Consider the following 20398-nt stretch of genomic DNA (forward strand, 5'->3'; position numbering starts at 1 on the left):
ATTCAAATATATATATTTGTTCCAAGTGAACTGTTATTAAAGCCTCAAACTTGACTCCTCAAATATCTGGAGTTGTAGGCACAACCTATTACGCAAACCTTCGTTGTTTACTGATTTTAAAGGATCACATATGGATAGTGCTTTCCAGGCCAGTATTTAAGGAGTGAGGTTAATCCTTTCGGGAGTCATTCCATCCGGCTCTTGTATGAAAATGAGAAACGTGAGTGAGGCTACGCTACAGAGCTGGAGTCAGAGAAATGCAGTGCACAGGGAAAAACAAGTGTCATGTGTAATGTCGGAATCAGCAGAAAGTGCAAAGGGAAAGGAAATGTTCCACAGCTTGGGGAGCAGCTAGCTGGACGGGACTCCTTCCAGCCTTCCGCAAGCAAAGTTTGCAGCTAGGTGAGCTGGCAGCGAGGTCGCTGCAGCCGCCTGACCCGGCCAGCTCGGGGGTGCAGGCTCCGAGGCGCGGCGGGCGCAGAAGTGCAAAGACAGCCGCGTTCAGTTGCCGCTGCTCACCAGACGAGACTTGGCGCCGCACCCAAGACTGCCCATGGGCGACCAAGGGGATCCCAGAGGCTGCCGCTGCCCCTTTCCCCGGCAGCTGCCTTTACACTGCAGGCAGCGAGCGCTCTAATTTTCTTTCCGCCCAGAATTCAGATTCAAATGTTCTCTGCCCCGACCTTTCGCTATCCGCCCTCTCCGCCCTGCTTGGCAAGGTCCCAGTCAGCAAAAGCTTCCAGTTGCAGCACCCGGCGTGCGGTCCATTGAACATGCTCCAGGGATATCTGCTGGCCCTTGCTCCTTCCGGGGGGTGACAGTGTGTGCCTTGGACCCTGGGTGGACTCCCATCTTTGCATGTTGGCCCCTCCGTTTAGCAAAGGCATGTGTGAAACGTGCGCCCAGCGACGAGTCCCCTGAGCGTCCCCATCGGGCCGCCGCGGTGCCGGAGGTTCCCGGGATCCGCGCCCGCACGCCCCGCCTGCCTCCAGCACTGCCCTTGCTCCACCGCCCGGGTTTCGGCGTTCGCTGTCCTGAGCCGCACAGAGCAGCCGCCAGCCCCGCTCGCGTGCCTGCGACAGCTGGTTCCGTGACAGCCTTAGGAGCGCCGGTGCTTCCCTCCCCGCGGACCCTGCTGAGCATGCTCAGTGCGCCGGCTGGAACCAGGCTCTCCCGGGGACAGGATCGCTTCTCCGTGTTTTCGTGGCTGCCGAGGGGGCGCTGAGGAAGGGAGGCTGGGAGACAGTCAGCGCCTTGTTCTGCGCCCCCTCCCTCGCGTCCGGCTGCAGCGCGCACCGCAAGATGCGGGCCAATCAGGGGTCAGGGGCGGGGCTTCGACTGTCACGCCCTCCCTCTGGGCTTATTGAGAGTTATATCAAGAAATTCAGTTCAGAGAGAGGAGAGGGAGAAGGAGAGAGGGGCAGAGGAGAAGCGAGAGAGGGAGAGCAAATAAGACAGGAAGGAGCGCCCTAGAGTCTCTGAAACAGGAAAGGGATAACGGATTAGGAATTTTTCTGGCAACTGTCACTCCGGAGAGCAGCCAGAGACTCACCATCATCCCAACTCTGATGTTTCCTACAAGAAGTTAGAGACTTAAGCAGTCTTGACATCGGAGGGAAATGGTATGCCTGATGCTGTGGAAAATACCCCTGAGCTGAAGAAGTGCAACTGGATGTTGTTATGTGTGAAATACCAGAAGAGCCCAGACCCCGTGGTAATAGACACGAGATGTGGAGAGAATGACTAACGACAAATCTGTGAATTTGTTCTCTGGAGTTGCTAATTTGCCAGCCCGAAGCAACACATTTCACAAGGAGGAAACGTTTTGCTGCTTCTGATTTCTCCCCAAACTGGTGCTACCAGATGCATGGCTTTCTATGTGTTGGAACAAATCATTCCTAACTGCAGCATACTGGGAAAGGGGAAAGGTTGAGGCAACTAACGTAAGTGTAAAGTTTCGCATGCACAATTGTAAATTCTGTGTTTAGATGTGTCTTCAGTGTAGACGAGGGATGTTTTTAATTGGGTAGACGGTTGGGGCACAGCTCACCTACTCGGCTGTATCTGCATCCCTACCTGCATCACTCTGCCGGAACTAATCACGGGCATCAGCTACTGAGCAGCCTAATGCAGATAAGATTAGAGCCTGGGAACTGACCAGTTCCACTCAAGTGGGGAGCTGCCTGGAGCCTTGCACCGGTTTCAATTGCAGTTAGGGGAGCGTCTAAGCAGAAGCCTTTTTACCTGCATTATTGGGTTGCAGTATTGATGTGTGGCAGACGTTACTAATATTATAACCAGAAGATCAGGGTTAAGAAACTGCTTTTTTTTTCTTCTTGTTTTAGGCTCTGTAAAAAATATTGTGCTGTTACATGGAAATGTCACTGCATTTCACTTACATCTCCACACTCTTTCCACCTCTAGGATCAGGAATCCTATATTATTATTTTGTAAAGTTTTCATGTGTTTGTGAATTCTAATGGGGATAATTTGGCAATATGGAGAAATGAGAGTGAGGTCTGGATAAGACATTTGAAGTCTTGGTGTTGTGCTTTTAGGCAACGAGGACGTGTAGTGGCCGGTGACTATTGCTTCTGAAGCTGCTGCAGCAGAATGTCCGATGCTTGCTTCCCAGTAAGATTGTATTCAAAGGCAGTTGACGAACTGGGAGGGAAGAAGATAGTTTTTTTAGAAAAAAGAGATGACTCAGTGTGGCAGAGAAGAAAACACATCATATTTGACATGTGACAAAGCAGTTAGCAGGAACCATAGCTAAATACTTAGTGTTTTTCACTTGTACCTAAAAAAAAAACTAAGGGAGGTAGGTTAGAAGCCAGAAGGCGGGTAAGCCAGGGGGAGGGGAAGAGGAGAACAAGAATGCATGTTTTGAATTAAACAGTGTCCTGAAAACCAGTGTGGGTGAATACAGGTAAAAATAGCAGCTGTCCTGAATTCAAAAGTAGATAATTTCATTTTCTCCAGGCAAATGCAACAAGCAGGGGATACCGACTGTTTTCATCCACAGAGTTAACTTGCAAACAGTGGCAGAGTAAATGCCATGTTTACTAGTATGCAGTGGAAAATGTGTTGTGCTGTTTCGTGACTGTGTGTTTTTGTTTACTGAAGAATAATATTGTCTATACAATTGTGTTGACAGTGGCTGTCTCCAAATAAGCGATGAGATGTAATGCATCCTCCCGTCCATGCACGCTTCCTCTTGCAATTCGTGCAGCATTCCTCAGTGGGAACCTTTAAACCCTAAAATCCAGGAAAAGAAAATAAATACATTATCATGGACCTGAGGGATTTTTACCTGTTGGCTGCTCTGATTGCCTGTTTAAGGCTGGATTCTGCAATAGCTCAAGAACTTATTTATACTATTAGAGAGGAATTGCCTGAAAATGTGCCCATAGGAAACATACCAAAGGATCTGAACATTTCTCACATCAATGCTGCCACAGGGACCAGTGCCAGCCTCGTCTACCGACTGGTTTCTAAAGCTGGGGATGCTCCTTTGGTGAAAGTGTCCAGCAGCACTGGGGAGATTTTCACAACCTCTAATAGAATAGACAGAGAAAAACTCTGTGCTGGAGCCTCTTATGCTGAGGAGAATGAGTGTTTCTTTGAACTTGAGGTGGTGATCCTCCCCAATGATTTTTTCAGGCTGATCAAAATAAAAATAATCGTCAAGGATACCAATGATAATGCCCCCATGTTTCCATCTCCTGTCATCAATATTTCCATTCCAGAAAACACTTTGATCAACAGCCGCTTTCCAATTCCATCAGCAACAGACCCTGACACAGGTTTCAATGGTGTACAGCATTATGAATTGTTAAACGGGCAGAGTGTTTTTGGACTGGATATCGTGGAAACTCCGGAGGGAGAGAAGTGGCCACAATTGATTGTTCAGCAAAACTTGGACAGAGAACAGAAAGATACCTATGTGATGAAAATCAAAGTAGAGGATGGAGGCACTCCTCAGAAATCCAGCACGGCCATCCTGCAGGTCACAGTAAGTGATGTAAATGACAACAGGCCAGTGTTTAAGGAGGGTCAAGTGGAGGTCCATATTCCAGAGAATGCTCCCGTAGGCACCTCTGTAATTCAGCTCCACGCCACTGATGCAGACATAGGCAGTAATGCTGAAATCCGGTACATTTTTGGCGCCCAGGTCGCCCCGGCTACCAAAAGACTCTTTGCTTTAAATAACACTACTGGGCTGATTACAGTTCAGAGGTCCTTAGATCGAGAGGAGACAGCCATTCACAAAGTGACAGTGCTGGCTAGTGATGGCAGCTCCACTCCAGCTCGGGCAACCGTTACCATCAATGTGACTGATGTAAATGACAACCCTCCTAACATAGACCTCAGGTACATTATAAGTCCCATCAATGGCACAGTGTATTTATCAGAGAAAGATCCTGTCAATACCAAGATTGCCCTAATTACAGTTTCAGATAAGGACACGGATGTGAATGGCAAAGTGATCTGTTTCATTGAAAGAGAGGTCCCATTTCATTTGAAGGCAGTCTATGACAACCAGTATTTGTTAGAGACCTCCTCTTTGTTGGACTATGAGGGCACCAAAGAGTTCAGCTTTAAAATCATTGCCTCTGATTCTGGGAAGCCCAGTTTAAATCAGACTGCCCTGGTAAGGGTTAAGCTTGAGGACGAAAATGACAACCCACCAATTTTCAACCAGCCTGTAATTGAGCTGTCAGTTTCTGAAAACAACCGACGTGGGTTATACTTAACAACTATTAGTGCCACAGATGAAGACAGTGGGAAAAATGCAGATATTGTTTATCAGCTTGGACCGAATGCCTCCTTCTTTGATCTGGACCGAAAGACAGGCGTTTTGACAGCCTCCAGAGTCTTTGACAGAGAGGAACAAGAACGATTCATTTTTACAGTAACTGCCCGGGACAATGGGACCCCTCCCCTCCAAAGCCAAGCGGCTGTGATAGTTACTGTCCTAGATGAGAATGACAATAGCCCCAAGTTCACTCATAATCACTTTCAATTTTTTGTGTCTGAGAATCTGCCAAAGTATAGCACCGTGGGGGTCATCACAGTGACAGATGCAGATGCTGGTGAGAATAAAGCTGTGACTCTGTCCATTCTCAATGACAATGATAATTTTGTGTTGGATCCCTATTCCGGAGTCATAAAGTCAAATGTCTCATTTGATCGAGAGCAGCAGAGTTCCTACACTTTTGATGTCAAAGCCACTGATGGGGGGCAACCGCCCCGTTCCTCCACTGCGAAAGTAACTATCAATGTCATGGACGTCAATGACAATAGCCCAGTGGTCATTTCTCCACCGTCTAACACTTCCTTTAAGCTGGTGCCTCTCTCAGCCATTCCTGGCTCTGTGGTAGCAGAGGTTTTTGCAGTGGACATTGACACCGGGATGAACGCTGAACTGAAGTACACAATTGTGAGTGGGAACAACAAAGGCCTGTTTCGGATTGACCCAGTCACAGGTAACATTACCCTGGAAGAAAAACCGGCACCGACTGATGTGGGCTTGCACCGTTTGGTGGTCAACATCAGTGACCTGGGGTACCCTAAGTCTCTGCACACACTTGTGCTGGTTTTTCTTTACGTTAATGACACTGCTGGAAATGCCTCCTACATCTATGACTTGATTCGCAGGACTATGGAGACCCCATTGGACAGGAACATAGGGGACAGTAGCCAGCCCTATCAAAATGAGGACTATCTCACCATCATGATCGCCATCGTCGCAGGGGCCATGGTGGTCATAGTCGTGATCTTCATCACCGTCCTGGTGCGCTGTCGCCATGCATCCAGGTTCAAAGCCGCTCAGAGGAGCAAGCAAGGGGCTGAATGGATGTCCCCAAACCAGGAGAACAAACAGAATAAGAAGAAGAAAAGGAAGAAAAGAAAGTCTCCCAAGAGCTCTCTTTTGAACTTTGTGACAATTGAAGAGTCCAAACCTGATGACGCAGTTCACGAACCTATCAATGGGACCATAAGCCTGCCTGCCGAGCTAGAGGAGCAAAGTATAGGAAGATTTGACTGGGGTCCCGCTCCTCCGACCACCTTCAAGCCTAACAGCCCTGACCTGGCCAAGCACTACAAATCTGCCTCTCCACAGCCTGCTTTTCATCTGAAACCAGACACTCCAGTTTCCGTGAAAAAGCATCACGTGATTCAGGAACTCCCTTTGGACAACACCTTTGTCGGGGGTTGTGACACCCTTTCCAAACGCTCTTCCACTAGTTCCGATCACTTCAGTGCCTCAGAGTGCAGTTCCCAAGGAGGCTTCAAGACAAAGGGCCCCTTACACACCAGACAGGTAAACGAGCACTTTTACTGGTCTATAAGTACTGCATACAAGTGCCCAGTCAACCAGTATTAACGTGCCAGTGTATCTATTGTTTTGGTCTAACTTTAGCTTAGTTATAAAGAGGGAAAAAAAAAAAACTTGACCCCTTTTCTAGTCCTCTGGGGCTCAGTCAAGAATTTTTAGAACAGCTTTGAAATTTCTAAGTCCTGAGACTTATTTAACTTCTCAGTTCCCTTCAAAAGATGAAAAGCAGAAATTATTCTAAAATGTCCGGAGAAAATGTTTGCTGAAGAAGAAAACCTGTGCTGATATGCCAAATTCTGTTCCTGGGGTTTCCAAATTGACTGCTTCAAGATTTTCACATTACCTTTTGACCTAAAAAGTCACCTTCAAATCTCAAGTTTTAAATGACGTTTGAAGGCCTGATTGTGGTGATGTTGGAGCTGTGGTTGCTAAAGGGGTTAATTTTTTTTTTAGTCTCTAAACAAGATAGTAAAATATTAAATGTAAATCAGCTGTGAAGCACATGATTGTTGATAGATTGCACCTAAGCCATAGAGCAAGTCTACTCTTTGATTTCAGATGATTTTATTGTAATATAGTAAACTGGGTATTGAATAGAAAGCTTTGCAGATTGTCCACAATGGCCAAAGTCCTCTTTCAAAGAAAAAAAAAAGGAATGCTTTCTCCCTGATATAACTGAAAAGAATGAATCCATTGTAAATATTCTCTCTCGTCTTAGTAATACATAAGTGATCTGTTATAACTCATTTTAAACTGTGAAATATGCCATATGAAGAGGGATTAGGAGGCTGAGAAACTCATATTTCAACCAAATCCAGAATTAGTTTTCTTAGGTCTAATAATTCCTTGTTAATAAAGATTTAAATGCAGCGCTGTCTAATTTATTTCACTGGTGCTTGTCTGTTACAACGAAAGTCGAGTGTCAATAACAGCCTATAGGTGGCACTAGGGTATCATGTCGCCTGTGCTGGCCCGGTGCCAATCCCGCAGTAGCAAGGAGACTGGGGGATGGATGATCAAACTGGTACTACAGCCAAAGATACCTTTTATTTAATGATAGTTGCGCTGGAGCAAGTAGCGTTTCAGTTCATTTGTTTGCTCTTTTGCGATTAGCTCTCACACCACCTTTCTAGGATTTCGTAATCCAAGTTCGATCTTTGTTGGTATTGAGTCCACTTATGGTGGTGGCCCATCTGCATTTGTGAAAAATAATGAACATAGAGCTTCAGGAAATCCAGTAAAGCAAAATAAAATTGCAGGTAGTACTGACAGTCGTCAATTAGTAACTGAAAAACTCAAGAGTTTTCCTTTTATATATTTTTTGGGGGGAGTGGGGTGGGGTGAGGTGGGGTACAGTGTCTTACTGCAACTCCATTTCCCTCTCACTATCTAGTGTGTTTATTGCTCTGGAATGACTTTAAGGTTTTGTGGTAGTTAGATGTTTATAAAAATAATTTTGACAATGAATCACATAGCTACTCCCAGAACATTAACTATAATGCCTATGATTATACAACTAAAATCTCCATTTCTTAAAGAAAAAATTAAATATCTAGAGCCATTTAAAAGTACCTATATTTAGCGTTTGAATGCACAGAATGAAAGGAATTAAAGAGTCAGTATAGAAGTTCTAGAGGAGAATATGAAGTTACAAGATGTTAAGTTGAAGTTGGAATGACTTATTTTCATGTTCACTTCATCAGCTTTTTAAAAGAGGCTGAGATTTTAAAATTTAGAATAGTTCTGAGTTTACTAAAGGCTTATATAAGTTGGTAAATAGTCAAGGTGAGAAAAGTAATTTATGAAACTAAATGGATTTAAATATGATGTTGCTATTTTAATGAAAAGAAAGAAAATGACTTATTTATTTTTAATGTGAAGGTCACTCACAATATACTGATGATATTCTATGATTTGCATGATACCTTGAAAAAACATGATTTAAAACTTTTCTTATAAAGTCTGAAATTTGTTTTCCAAAAAAACATCTTTCTTTTCATATAAATTTGGTAGGTTATTAGCATTAATATACAGACTCACTTTTTCTGACTTCTCCCCCAAAGTCGAAACCATGTATAGTACAGTGACGTAAATCTTAAGTGCATTTTAGCAAAGTATGGCCAATCTCTTTTGTTGAGGCTTAGTCAGTCATAACAATATTTGTTTGTATGATGTAATCTTTGAAATAGGATGCTAAGTAATTCTCTAACTGGAACTAAAGTGCAATTTAGACATTCCTTGAGACCATATGTCACTGTGTAGTTCTCCTTGTAGGCATTTCGATGTTCAAATGGAGCTATAATTCACTATTATGATAAAGAGCTATTATAATGGCTCTTCTTTTGCTTTTCAGAAGTTTTCACGCTGAGAAAGAAAACATTGTGATGTTGGAGAAAAGGAATATTGGGAGTGAGGGGAGGTGATGGTGATAGCAATATGTACAATTTTAGTATATAAAGAGGCACGTTTTTCTATAAATGAGAACATAAATTATATACTACTCTTTTATTTTTTTCTCCCCACTGAACTATACAATTGTATAGTTAAACTATACAAAATGTTCTAGTTAAACTCAAAAGTAAAAATTCTTTACTTTGACTCTTGGCTTTTCTAACAAATGTGCTCCTTCATTTCAAATAGAGGCCTTTTTACTAAATGTGTTCCTGACGCTGTACAATTTTGAAAAGTAGGATTCATTACCACAAAAAGCTTTCAAAGGAATTTATAAACTAACGTATAGCCTATGAAGGTTTTTAGTTGTATGGGCATGGGATGCTGTTAACAGGAACACCTTTACACTTCATGGTGCTAGTTGATGTGTGGGTAAAATGCAAGATTCTTGAGTAAAGGTTACCAACTTTAAATGCTATTAATTTGTATTATCTGTACTGTGAAAACATAATGCCTGACTTTTACACCCTAAGTTTGCTTGTAGTACATTGATTTTTATTTTGTCTGACTTTCTCACCCTGCTGTTTTCTCTTGGGAGACCCTGAAAAGGGGCCGGTGAAACACCTGTAAAACACCTTGCTCAATCACTGTTTTACTAAGCTTCCGTCTTTCTTGAGTAAAACAAATCTGTCACTGAATTGTCCACAAATTATGTTTTTATGAACTTTTGGGAGCACCCTTAGGATTCACAGATGGAGTGAAATTTTCTTTTTTTCAGAGCAAGATCAGGTCTTGATATTTATTCCTAACTAAGCAAGGTTCATTGTTACAGGGTTAAGAGGGTGACATAACCAATTCCAGTAGGGCTTTAAATGATAAAGTTCATTGGTGTATTTTCTCTAAAAGGAAAGGCTATTCTTAATGGATGTGATTTTTTAAATATGATATTAAGTTCTCAAATGTTAGGATTTCTCAGAATCACCTGGAGGGTTTCTTACAAGTGGTTGCGGGGCGCCACCCCACTCCCAGGGGCTCTGGTTCAGTACCACTGGGCCCAGCCTGAAAATTTACTTTGCTGGCAAGACCCTAGGGGATGTTGCTGCTGCGAGTTTAAGGAACACACTTTGAGAACCACTGCCTCAGCGTATTGGAACAAGTAATTTCAGCTCCTTCCCCTTTCAGGTGATCGTTTCCAGAGGACCTGTTTTTCCACAGTCCAACTCTTAGCTCAGTTATTGACAGCCACTTATTGTAGCTGGAGGCTTTACAGTAAGCTGTTTACTGCTGTTTCCCAACCCAGCTGACAGCTTTTGGGAATTAATTTTCTTGGCCCCAGTTTGCTTTTTGTGGATGTATAAATGAAAATGTTAAAGAAAAAAAAAAGTGACCTATTTACATTTGACAACTTCTTCCCGTCATAAAACAATCTGATGGTTCACTAGACTTTGGTTCTGGGTAAACGGTCATGTTTGATTTTCTAAGTGACATGCTCATTTTGGAGCTTATCATCCTTACTTTAACTTTTCACAATCTGGAGTATTTGCCCATGTATACATTTGTGTACATATCGAACAAATTATACATTGAAAATGTGTATTTATGCTGTACTCAAGTGTATACATGTACTTTTACAGTATAAAGGGAATTGCTTCTATTCCCAATCATTTAGAGATACTATATTACATTTATGATTACTTTTCATTTTTGAGTAATCCCACTACAACCACTACAGAAATGCTGTTATGTCGTGCAAAATGTGCAAGACAGTCATAGAATTGCTATTTAGAACTGTGAGAAAGGAAAATGCAGTTGAAAGTAAAGGAGGAAAATGTTAACCAATGTGAGGCTAACAAAAAACTTCATGATATTTTAAACCACTGAATTTTGCCGTATATTGTGACAGTTGAACATGGTGGCATGTGGAGAAAAATGCTCCCCAGAATAAACTATATTTAAAATGGTAACAGTTGTGATTTTTAGTTTTACCCCTTCCTTTTGGCTAAGTGCTCCATGACCATGAAATCAGCTTATGAGGTAGAAGACACCCAGACCATTTGGAAATGATTCAGGAATTTGAAATGAGGATGGACCATCCATTTAAACTGTCAACCTTTCCTCCTGGGTTTGTGGGAAAAATATTTGATATGTTTTTCAGCACAATACACCTAATCTAGAAAATGTAAGGTACATTTTAGGATTTAGTGCTAATAACCTTGAGGGTAAAAGTAATAAGTTGCCACTGTACTAAGCGTAGACATGTCTACAGATTCTGCAATATTTGTTAACGTGAAAAAAATAATAATTTCTGTAGCTAAAATATTCTATTATATTGTTTTCTAAATTTTGTTGCAATTAATTCTATATATAGACATACTGCAAATTGATGTTCCTGGAGTTTCAGATGAGTCATTCTTATGGTGTCACAGACCAGGCTTTGGCATCATTATAATTACCTTGTAAATATTGTACTTGAAATAATACATTATATTCTTATGGTATGTGCATAGTCTTATTAGTTAAATATTTCAAGCTATAATTTAGCTTCTCATAATAGCACAACTTAAATATGTGAACTAGTAAAATAGAGAGACTTTAGATGGATTGCAAAGCCTAAAATCTAAAATCAGATTTCTTTATAACCAACTGTAAATTATTTTGACTCTAGAAGATTCATTTTCATATTGAATGTCTAGAACACACCCAAAACATTAGACATGGCATTGGAATGAATTCTTTTTATAGTGCATTATTTTATGGGATAATAGTGAGGAATAAAAGTGATGCCTTTACATCATATTTTCTCGAAAGCTCTGTGTCCACAATTATTTTTATTATTTAGATTTTTCGGCTCTCTTTTTTTTTTTTTTGGTTTGGGGGTAATGCATAAAGCCCCCAAATGCTAAAAGCTACAGTGGTTGTGTTAGTCTAACAGTACTAGACTGGGTGTTTAAAGAATTTAGGGCCACGTCAACTGTATCATACTTTCTTAGTATTTTCTCAGTTTGCCAGAGATGAACTCTTAGCTTGCATATAGTTAAAAAAGACAAAAACCAAACTGTGAATCTGGTGAATTGTTTACCACTTTTACTTAAAATCCTTGAAGTAAGCTTTTTCTGAAGTTAGTCTGGTGTTTCCTGGAAGGAGATCCTTTATTAAAACTATAAATTAGTCTCTTTCTAATACTGACAAGTCAGTTAATATCTTATATATTTAACATAGTTGGAAGCTAAGTAAGAATTATTCAATGTGGGTTTTTGAATTTTGGTTTCCTTGAGCACAGATTTTATGTTTAATATATTTTCCAGAGTTTGTTCCACATCAAGGTCCTAAAATGTGTGTCAGGTTCGCTTTAATATGACTTTAATCACAGGCCAGGTATTAGAATTTGGGAAGCATAGGAGTCAGCCACTCCATAAGTGATGGAGCTGGTGTGCCATGGCCTCTTTAACTGTGAGCACGCCCCAAATCTGCATCAGATCACAGAAGGCAATCCAAAGGTAGAGATGCAATCTCTCGTGTAGATAAGGAGATATACTTTGCTGTTTAAGATTTCATCAGTTGTTGCACAAAGCTGTTAAATCTGTCAAACATTTCATTTGTTTGATACACACCTATTGGGTTGTCAGTCATGAGAAACACAGAACAAGAAAGATATATTACCGTGATTGACATTTGGGTTTTGATTAACTCGTATATCCTTTTTTCCCTAAGCGAAGAGTCATTAAAATGTGAAATTCCTAAATAAGTTAAACAACTGTGCTTCCTTAACAGTAATGAGTGATGACAGGGAGAAACCAGGAAAACAACCCATATTTAATCTCTCTCACTCATGTCTTTGTCCCATATACAGTTTTTCTCCCTTAGGCAAGGATAGTGGCAAAACTCCATAGAATTTTCTGAACCGTAGTAGATAACTTTAAGGCATTCAGAACTTGAAGTTACTCATTAGAGATCTGTTTTTATATGCTTATTCATTATGTAAATGACAAGTGAAAATATTTTCCCCCAACTTTTAACACTTTGATTGATTACAGTGCCAAAAGCACATGTCACATTTAAACTGATGGAGTTGGAGCCACCTGTAGCGCTGGGAGTGGCACAGGTATAAGCACGGGCGAGATCTTTGAGGCATATATGATTGATTCTTTCTAGTCATCTTACATTAATTATGCTGGAATTCCTTGAGAAAACATATTACCTTATCTTTTATTGAAAGGAGTGCACTACAGCCTCACCACTCATGAATTTATATAGATTTTTAATTATTTGGCTGCAGGACAGAACATAAATATGGCCAATTTTATCATGTTTGTGTAGTCACTTATATTTTAACATTCTTCCAGTTTGTCTTTCTATCTGACCATCTCTACGTTTTCATATTACACCGCTTTGGGAATATCCAGTCTGTGGCCTTTTTCAGCCTGTTAGCAGTTGATTAAGAAATACTCTAATCCCTTCCAGGATATTGAGAAACTAATGGATTGCAGAGTATTTGGGTCTTTAAGCTTCAATTGTAAATGGTATGAAGAATTGTCATTGAGCTGATATTTGCGTATATCTCTCCCAGTGCTAGTTACTTTGCCTTTTTTTTTTTTTTTTGGTCCTCCTAATCTTTAGCTTTCATTCTAAGAATATTTATTTTAGTTGGAAATAAGTATGCCTGTGATAGAAATTTGGGATTCACCTCTAAATGAATGCCATCACAGACAAGGAAGTTCTGGCACATTTTGCATAGATCTGTATGAACACAGTGAACCCTTCATAAGCTCTGAGATTGCAGGAAATCAGTGCTGAAAATTAAGTGGGGTTTTAAAGATTTGCAAAGTAGAGAGCTTTGTATAATGCTGGTATTGCAGGCGCCTATTAAATATGAAGTAAAAGCTTTGTAATACAACTAGCTAACACATTTCCCTCCCATCAGAGCGATTTATAGCCTAGGGAATTAGTCTTGCCTGTTTTCTCCAAATACAGAAACACTGGATGTATCTGAAAGGAGAAAAACCTGAAATCTATGCCTTAGAATGAACAGATTTGCTCTGTGATGATGTGAGCCATTGAAGGTGGACAATGCAAGCCCTCTCACACTTACCTGTGGCACCTCTGCTGCCCATAATCTGGTCTTTGCTACTCCTGAGAAGAAACTCTAATTGTGTGTGTGTAGATCAGATGAAAACCTTAGGTATCTATAAAACGATAGCATCATCAGAATGAAGAGTGCTGGCAACTCCGTGAGTGCTTTGGTCCTCCTAGGGATGCTCTGAATCATGTCTCAAACTGTACTTTCGGAATTCATCTTTGCTCCATTTGTAGCGTGCACTTGGAGCACAGCGTTTCATTGCAGACGTACGAGAGAGTACATGGGTTTCAGAATATTTACCTTCCTGACAGTGTTCAGTCAAATGCCTCACTGTCCTTAAATGCTTAATGTCTTTGGCCCTGTGAGATATAAATCAGTGGAAACAGCCATGCCTATTTCTAAACGGCTTTACAAATCTTGTATTTTTTGCCTACTAGAAAAAAACAAAAGTATATAATCCCTGTGCAGTCCACAGTGGGTACAGTGGAGTGCTGAGAATCATCATAGGTGATTGATTTTGAAAACGAAATAGTTTTTGTGCAAGACAACAGCAATCTCAACTCACAGCAAATGAGGTTTTTTTTCTCTCATTAAACAAACCTCAATGAGGAAAAGAATGGAACCACAGAAGGATATAGAAAATGAAGCCGTATGTTTTATAGGAAGAAAATGTCTTCTGCTGACAGTAGTTCCGTAGTAGATCTTTTCTTGAGAGAAAAAAAAAAAAGTACTGGTGCTTTTTTGGATTCGGAGGATACAACCAATCTGTGCCTCTGTGTGATAGCAGCTTCATGCTGGGGACTTTCAAATACGCAGCTATGCAGGATTTTGCAGGGAGCTTATTGTAGAAGGTGCAAGTGACAAATGGAGACAAAATGGAGTGAGCTCTGAGTTGTGAGTTGATGCCCTCCTGTGTTATATATTCATGGCATTGAACCAATTTTCACATGGGAAGCCTACAATCACAATAACCTTTCCTCTATTTGTCAGCTGTGAACACACCTGGGCTGGCAACTTTTCTTTGCTCCATTTCTTGTCATTCCCTAGGTAGAATATATTCATTTAAGTTACTTAATATATACAATAGCTACTTTCTTAGTTTCTTTATAAATTTTTTAATGATTTCTGTGTATCTATCTTCTAAAAAAATATAGCAAAGAAAATCTTTTGCCCACGAATATCCATAAAGTGTCAAATAAAACGCTCAAATGTGGTCCTCCTAGGAATAGCAAATCTCTATTTATATTTTTTTCTTTGCAATTTTTAAAATCTGGTTTTTCTTACTGATACCATTTTCAAAGTTAAGAAATCATGTTAAATTTAGCTATATAGATTAATGTTTCAATGTATCCCCAATCCATTCAAATTTACAGGATAAAAAAAAGTTGTTAGAATTTTTATGAAAATAAATTCTCTTTTTTTGCTGCCAAATGGAAATGAGTATCAAAATTACACTTAACCATGGTAAAACAGACACACTCTTGAGGATATTTTAGTTTGACATGAACTCTTTTTTATTCTTTGTCTTGACAGCAAAATCTTCTGCCAAGTAGTGACGGCACAATTTATTGAATTAATTGATTTATTTTTTTTAAAAGGTAATAATTAAGCAAAATCATTTTGACATCTAAAGTGTCTGTTCTAGAGAATTAAATTTTGCTTTAGCTAAGGGTTTTTGACTCTGGATGATACTAGGAACAAAGCTTCTCAGGGTTTAAACTATTCCTGCAGGACCATGTGGCATCGGTGGGGCTGTGTGTCCTCTCCAGCCCTTGCAGGGTCAGCCCCAGGCATATATTCAGATTCTTCAAAACATGGCCCTGGTTCCTCGTGATCTTTTATTCTCAAATGGCAGCTCAGTCACATGACATACTGGTATGCCATACAGCTTAATAATTTAGGAGCATGTAAAAAAGTCCCTCGAAGTAAGAGGCTATGACTTACTTACCTTTGTATGTCCAAGACTAAACCTACGGCAGTGCCTAGAAAAGTGAACTTGGTAGGCGTTCAATAAATGTTGACCTAACCGGAGAGCTCAGCTGATATTGGAATCATTCTTTATATATGTATAATATTTCCATTCATTTAATCTCTATAACAACCATAGAAAGAAGACATTACCATTCCTATTCAACCTCTGTAGAAATCGAGAAGCCAGTGGCTTTTATTTTCAGTCTAGAACCTCAAGACTGATATTTCTTTCCCGCACGTGGTTTACTTTTATCTGTAAAGCACTTCTTAGGCCAGATACAAGTTTGAAGCATTTTCTTCATTAGGGAGGTTATTTGTTTTGGAAAGGACTGCAACCCATTTATTAAAAGCCCACATTAAAAGGCAACTCAGAGCACCCAGAATTGTTCTTCATGAGTTACCTCCCAGGAAACTAACTCGAGCATAAAATTACATGAAAGTGTAATGAGTGTGTGACACACTAAAGCTCATCTGGATGTATTGCTGTGACAGAGGCTGAAATGAATAAAGTCTATACAAGAGGACACTTTGGTCAACGTTGCTCAAGCAGTAGTTCACCATAATCAGAAGTGTCTGGATGCTGATGGGAACCACTTTGAGCACCTCTTGTAATTGCAGAAGTCAAACATGACTTGTACTCATCTTTTGTCATCGGTATATATTGAGTATTACAATTTTAATGGTTTTTCCTTTCTTAAAATGTGTATAAAATTTTTGGCACCTTCTGTATATGGGGAGAGTTCTGAGGGTCTGGCTTCAGCCACCGTCCTTGTTTTTCTCTATAGCAGCTGGGGCCTGATAACAAAAGTTCTAATTAGGTTTAAGAAGTGTGTGTGTGCTTGCGTGTGTGTGTGTGTGTGTGTGTGTGTGTGTCTGTGTCTGTGTTTGTGTGGCTGAGAAGTCCCCGCACCCTCCAATCTAAGAAATTATGATCTCTGTGCCACCCCACCATTCATATTTCTGAAGGTCCAGTGAAGACCCACCTAACCTAACCTAGTCCTATAAATGAACAAGTATAGGAATTCTTAGACTCTGCATTTTGACATTGTGATTTTTTTTCACAGTGAAGTATAATTAAGACCTTTATGTCATTTATCAGTCTCTTGACTAATGATTTCTGTATTTAGATCAGTGAGAGAGTAGCAGAGAATTAGAAAACTGCTGATTCTAATATACATAAATATACTCTTCTATCACTTAATCAGACATATCTATGGTTTCTGTTTTCTCTCATTTCTTGCATACCACTGTGTCTGCCCATCCTAACATCTTTCTTCTTCTTAGGATATAATGGAAAGGGAAAAGGGGATGAAATAAACAGTATCGGGTTTCTTTTCTCCCAAGCCTCCTCATCCAAAAATTTTCCTTAAACCTTTGAAAATCTTAGATTAATGAATGATTACTTCTAAACATAATGATTAACAAATTTACTTTGATATCTGTTTAATAGAAACAAGTGTTTTAGAGGAGAAAAACAGTTATCACATTAAAAAGTTCCCTTAATGGACTTTTGTGCCATCCAGACAACACCCAGAATCATGTATGAATTCTATAAAAAGAAACAAAATACTAATTGAATAGTGACTAAAGCAGTGTCTAGCTACTATATTAATTTTAGAAAGATAAATTTGGTGTCTAATAAAACTCGTAGTAATAGTTTCTCAAGACTCAAATAGACCTTTGAGATTATTTGACCTATTTAATTCCTTTTCCTGATTAAAAAAAATGAGACTATAAAAAGTAGTTTGATATTTGAAGTAAAAAAATGACATAATGAACGGCTACTTAAAAACTGTGTAACATTGGGCACATCATTTAAATGCACTGCTCCTTGCTGTCCTAAGTCTGTAAAATGGATGTAATTATGCCTAATCCATAAGGTTGTTATGATGTTAAGAAGCATGTATGTGGATGCAAGTGAATGTCTGGCCCATAGAAGGCAGATACTCAAAGAAAAGAAACCTACCTGTTTTCCACCCCTTTTGTCCATGGGTACCAGTTTGCCACTGACAGAGACACCCAATTTGACTTAATGTGTGTTCTTTGTTTTGTTTTTGGTGGTTTTCATGTATCATATATATATCTATCTATATATCTATATAGATATCTATCTATCTATCTATCTATCTATCTATATGCAGGAGTTGAACCGGCAACCTTGCTGTTAAGAGTGCACACTCTATCCACTGAGCCATCCAGGCGGCAGCTCAGCTCAAGGTGCCGAGTTCAGTCCCCGCCGCAGGTGGGCACAGGCCATCATGAAACAGGCAATCTTGTCATTAGGAGTATGTGCTCTCACCAGTGGAGTCATCCTGCCACTTGTTGGCAGCTCAGCTGTAGCTCAGCTCGGACAAAGCTCACTGGCCCATGTGGGAATCGAACCAGTGACCCTGTTGCTCAGAGCTTGTGCTCTTAAGCAAACTCTTAACCAACTGAGCCACTCAGCCGGCCCTAATTATATCTTTTTAATATGCAAGTTATCTCTGTTAATTTGCTGTTGGTATAAAACACTGCTTTTTGGTTATTTAGGATTTCTGAAATGCTGAGCTTTGTAACAGCATCAGTATACAGCAGATAAGATGTTATATTTTCTTTTGATATTTGTCCATGTTTCACAGTTGTTCAGTCACTTCATCTTTCATTTTGAGTATTTCACTATATTCATTTTCATGTTGTGTTTTAAGATTATTCTGCTTCTTTTGGTATTTGTTATTCATTTATTTCCCTGTTCATTACCCATAGGGACTCCACCTGTTTGGGGATTTTCACCTTATACATCACTTATATTATAAAACAATGTATAATAGAGTGAATCTGTTTCATGATTTGTAGTTAACACAGCTGGAGCTGTTTTAAACCTGCTGGTTTTTACTTCCAATTATTTCATAGACTAGAAAGCATCTCTACTGAAGTCATGGTGTCCACGGTGTAAATCAAACTAGTTAAAATGCCTTGGAGGGCTGCCCAAGTGGCACAGTTGGTTAAGAGCTCGCTCAATAGTGTGAGTTCTGAGCAACAGCAATTCAAGTCCTGGCCCGAGCTGAGCAGCCACTGAGCTGCCAACAGGTAGCAGGATGGCTCAGCTAAAAAAAAAAAAAAAAGCCTTGGAGCATTTGGATCATGTTTCTGGGATTCACCAAATTTAAGCCAGAAGCATAATAACCAATACTTTTCTCTTTACTAGTTTTGTTACTTTAAAATAATATATGTTCATCTATAAATACATTTTTTGATATCTGAATATGCAAGTTTTTAATGTTTGAGTATGTGGGTGACATAACAGAAATGAGACCCAACAAATAAAACACAACACATTATAATACCTGCAATATGTTGTCTTCATATCCTGGGGCCAAAATGATCGCCCAATGTTGGGATTAGCTGAAATCATCAAGATAAAGTGAATGATTTGGATTTGGAAAAGAATATAGTGGGGATTTCTCATTAATTCAGTTAACTTTATCAACAAAATAAGAAGTAGATATAGTCAAATTTCAATCGGTCTCATTGTGACTTAGATTGTAGAAATTAAATTTTTAGCTTCCTATTGATCTTCACCTCCCTCTCAGTGCATTCCAATTGTTTCTGGACTAGCCTTTTGGTTTAGTTTTGATTTCATACATTTGCTCAGTAAGAAGAAAGGACTTTAAAACAAAACAAACAATGGCAAGAAAACTCATTCTTTTTTGCTTGGAAAAACTTAGATAACACATGGCAAAATGGCATGATTTCTTTTAGATGACTGTTTTTTTATACTAAGATGTGATATCCATCTGACAGCACTGGAATACTGAACAGAGTGGGAACAGAGTGTGGGTATTACCTTGGGTATCACATCCCATGGAGTTGTAAGGATTGTAGTATGGCGTATAGTAGTTGTTCAGTAAATTCTATGTCATCCCACAATGGGGGCAAACATGGAGATAATCTGGCAAAATGAGGGCGTGGAACACATTTTAAATGGCAAGAATCAGGCTTTAAGTGTTGGGGTTTGTTGTTTTATTTGCAATGGTTTGCATTCTCATGGCATCAAGCACACAGGCATATACAATCTATAAGCTAAATGTAAGTTAAAACGGCCACCATTTTATGTTGTACGTATCAACAATATCTTCTAACTCTTAGGAGAGATGATTGTGAATCCCAGGAAGTTTATGTAAAAATTCCAGTTCAGACAATGACCAAATACTTATTCTATGAAGAGAATTATATGACTTGTACTGCACCTTTCACATCTTTCCCTTTGTAAACAGATTCACTTGGCTTTCTCATTTAGCAACATAAAGGACTTTGCTTCCTACTAAACTCGTACCTTATTTGGGCTGAAGCCTGATAACTAGACAATATCCATTCAGCCTTATCACTATACTTCTGAACCATATTATATTATCCTTAATGAATACTAAAACTTATTCCAGAATTTTATCCTGTAGTTTTAAATGTGTATTATTCTTTAAAATTCTCTGATATATAGCTATGCATTTTCACTGCTGCCAAAGAACTGTGATATGATCTACTGATATATATGAAAATTAATCTTCTTTATTTTTCATTAATTCTGCTATTCAACAGACATCTATTGAGTAACTGCTGTGATCTAGGAATTAAAAAAAAAA

At 39.6% G+C, this 20398-nt stretch overlaps 1 protein-coding gene across 1 annotated transcript in view; it reads left to right on the forward strand.

Annotated features, from left to right (window-relative positions):
- Window positions 1-1386: 1386 nt before the first annotated feature.
- Window positions 1387-20398, forward strand: part of PCDH9 (protocadherin 9) — a 28863-nt gene continuing 9851 nt past the window's right edge. The window contains exons 1-2 of the mRNA XM_019632117.1: window positions 1387-1943; window positions 3158-6328. Coding sequence (XP_019487662.1) covers window positions 3293-6328 — 3036 coding nt within the window. The 5' untranslated portion in view covers window positions 1387-1943; window positions 3158-3292. The remainder of the gene's footprint in view (window positions 1944-3157; window positions 6329-20398) is intronic.

This window comes from Hipposideros armiger, unplaced genomic scaffold, assembly GCF_001890085.2.
Source record: "Hipposideros armiger isolate ML-2016 unplaced genomic scaffold, ASM189008v1 scaffold_1078, whole genome shotgun sequence".
Lineage (NCBI taxonomy): Eukaryota > Metazoa > Chordata > Mammalia > Chiroptera > Hipposideridae > Hipposideros > Hipposideros armiger.